Here is a 1,747-nt window from a genome sequence, read left to right as displayed (position 1 = left end):
GGGGGTTATCGAGTGTCTCGGTCTATCTGCTGGGAAGTTGTATTCCCCTCAGCCTAGGTTGGCCCTGACAGGTAAGGTCGAAGCCCGCCTCCTAAATACACTAAATTGTGTCGACAGGGTCGAAAAGCGTCTACAACTTTTTAAAAACTCGTAATGTTTCAGTGAAAGGCCAACGGCGGGTGAACGTTCTGTTCCACCGAGGAGGGATCCTGCTGAAGGAACACATGAAGAAGGTGATGGAGCAGTCCAAGCTACAGGAGGACCCGCCCCCGACCATCACCTACAGGACAGACCTGGACGAGAGAGGTCAGTTTGGAGGTGTCAGGCGGGACAGTTCAAGCAAAACCTGAAATTGCAAGCTTCAAAGGCGTTTAATTCCTCAACCCATCTTTTCCTGTTTCTTCCTCCCACTCTATAGTCGTGTATCCTTGTGCTGTAAACTTTTGGGCAGATTGGTTAATAGGCATGCTATCATATTTTCGAAATCGAAATTCGATTAAGGAAGAGAGAGCCCTCACGTAAATCACATTTTGCTTTTATAAATGGGTACGGTTGATCTTGACCTACTGGTGAAAGTTATAATTATTGTTCTTCCAGCTCTAGAATCGTCACTCCTTTCATCAAAGCAGTGTTGAATAGTTTTGCCTGAGCATGCCTTTCAGTTTGACAGTAGACACACCTCATTGATACATACTTTCCAGAAATAATTTTGTTTACCGGACAAAATCGTGAAAGGGTGAAAGATTTTCAAGATCATGCACACCCTACTAGGGGAACACATTGTTATGTATTTAAAAGTTACTTAATAAATCAACTCTCAGCCTCGTCTGCAATGTGTTTATTTCCAGGAGGCATTGACTTCATGCAGCACTACCGCCTGGTAGATCCCAGCAACTTGGAAGCCTACGCTCGAGCGTTTGTCGTAGAAGATGGAGATATGGACACTGTGATTAACCTCAAGGTATATAAATAATAATAATATTATAGTTCTCACAGACTGACCGGTAAGTCGCTACCCTGGAATTACTACGTTCTATCTGCTCAGTAACATTTTGACTTTTACAACAAGTCAAGCTTTTCCTAAAGCAATTCTTTGAATAAATGGATAACTAAAATGATTGTGATAGAGCAAATAGAACATTTGGTTTCTGACCTCATTATCTTAGTGTCTTAAAACGGAGCACATAAAGACAAATGTGAGAGAGAACTTTGTAATGTTAAGGTATCGAAGTGTTGAATGTACATATTGGAGTTCCGACTCCGTGCTGTTTGTTGCATGTCGTTTTATTGTCTTTCGACGCTGAAATGGCATTAGCTTGAGAAGTCTCGTTAGCATTTTTTGATAATTATGTACCAGGAACTGACCATTTTGACAATGCAAGCAAGCCCCACTTCAGAATCATCTTCCCCTATTATAACTATGAATCTTTCCATTACTACTCGTATGATGCATGAAATATTCTTAACGCAATGTAACATTAACATTACATCTAGCTTTCTAGAGTGAATTATTTGGGGGCGTAATAGGAACTGGAGTAGGTTCTATCGTGTTTCATTTTTTCTTGTACAGGAAACCCTCACAGCTTTGGATGGTGTGCCTAGTATGCAAAAGATGACCAGTAAACAATTCGACTATGTCTTTAAGGTATATATTCACTTTTATGATTCAGTATGTTTGCGTGTGACTATGTGCATGTGTTTATATGTTTAGGTGTGTGTGTGTGTGTGTGTGTGTGTGTGTGTGTGT

General features: G+C 40.8%; 1 protein-coding gene across 1 annotated transcript in view; it reads left to right on the top strand.

Moving 5' to 3' along the window:
- LOC101855390 (trichohyalin) overlaps nt 1–1,747 on the top strand; it is a gene marked incomplete at its 3' end in the record, with an annotated part of 13,655 nt that overhangs the window by 9,624 nt on the left and 2,284 nt on the right. The window contains 3 exon segments of the mRNA XM_013090131.1: nt 163–306; nt 849–961; nt 1,571–1,645. Of these exon segments, the coding sequence (XP_012945585.1) occupies nt 163–306; nt 849–961; nt 1,571–1,645 (332 nt within the window).

This window comes from Aplysia californica, unplaced genomic scaffold (genome assembly GCF_000002075.1).
Source record: "Aplysia californica isolate F4 #8 unplaced genomic scaffold, AplCal3.0 scaffold01150, whole genome shotgun sequence".
NCBI classification, from domain to species: Eukaryota; Metazoa; Mollusca; class Gastropoda; order Aplysiida; family Aplysiidae; genus Aplysia; species Aplysia californica.
Note: the sequence above shows the minus strand (reverse complement) of the source record. Positions and strands in the feature narration are given on the sequence as shown.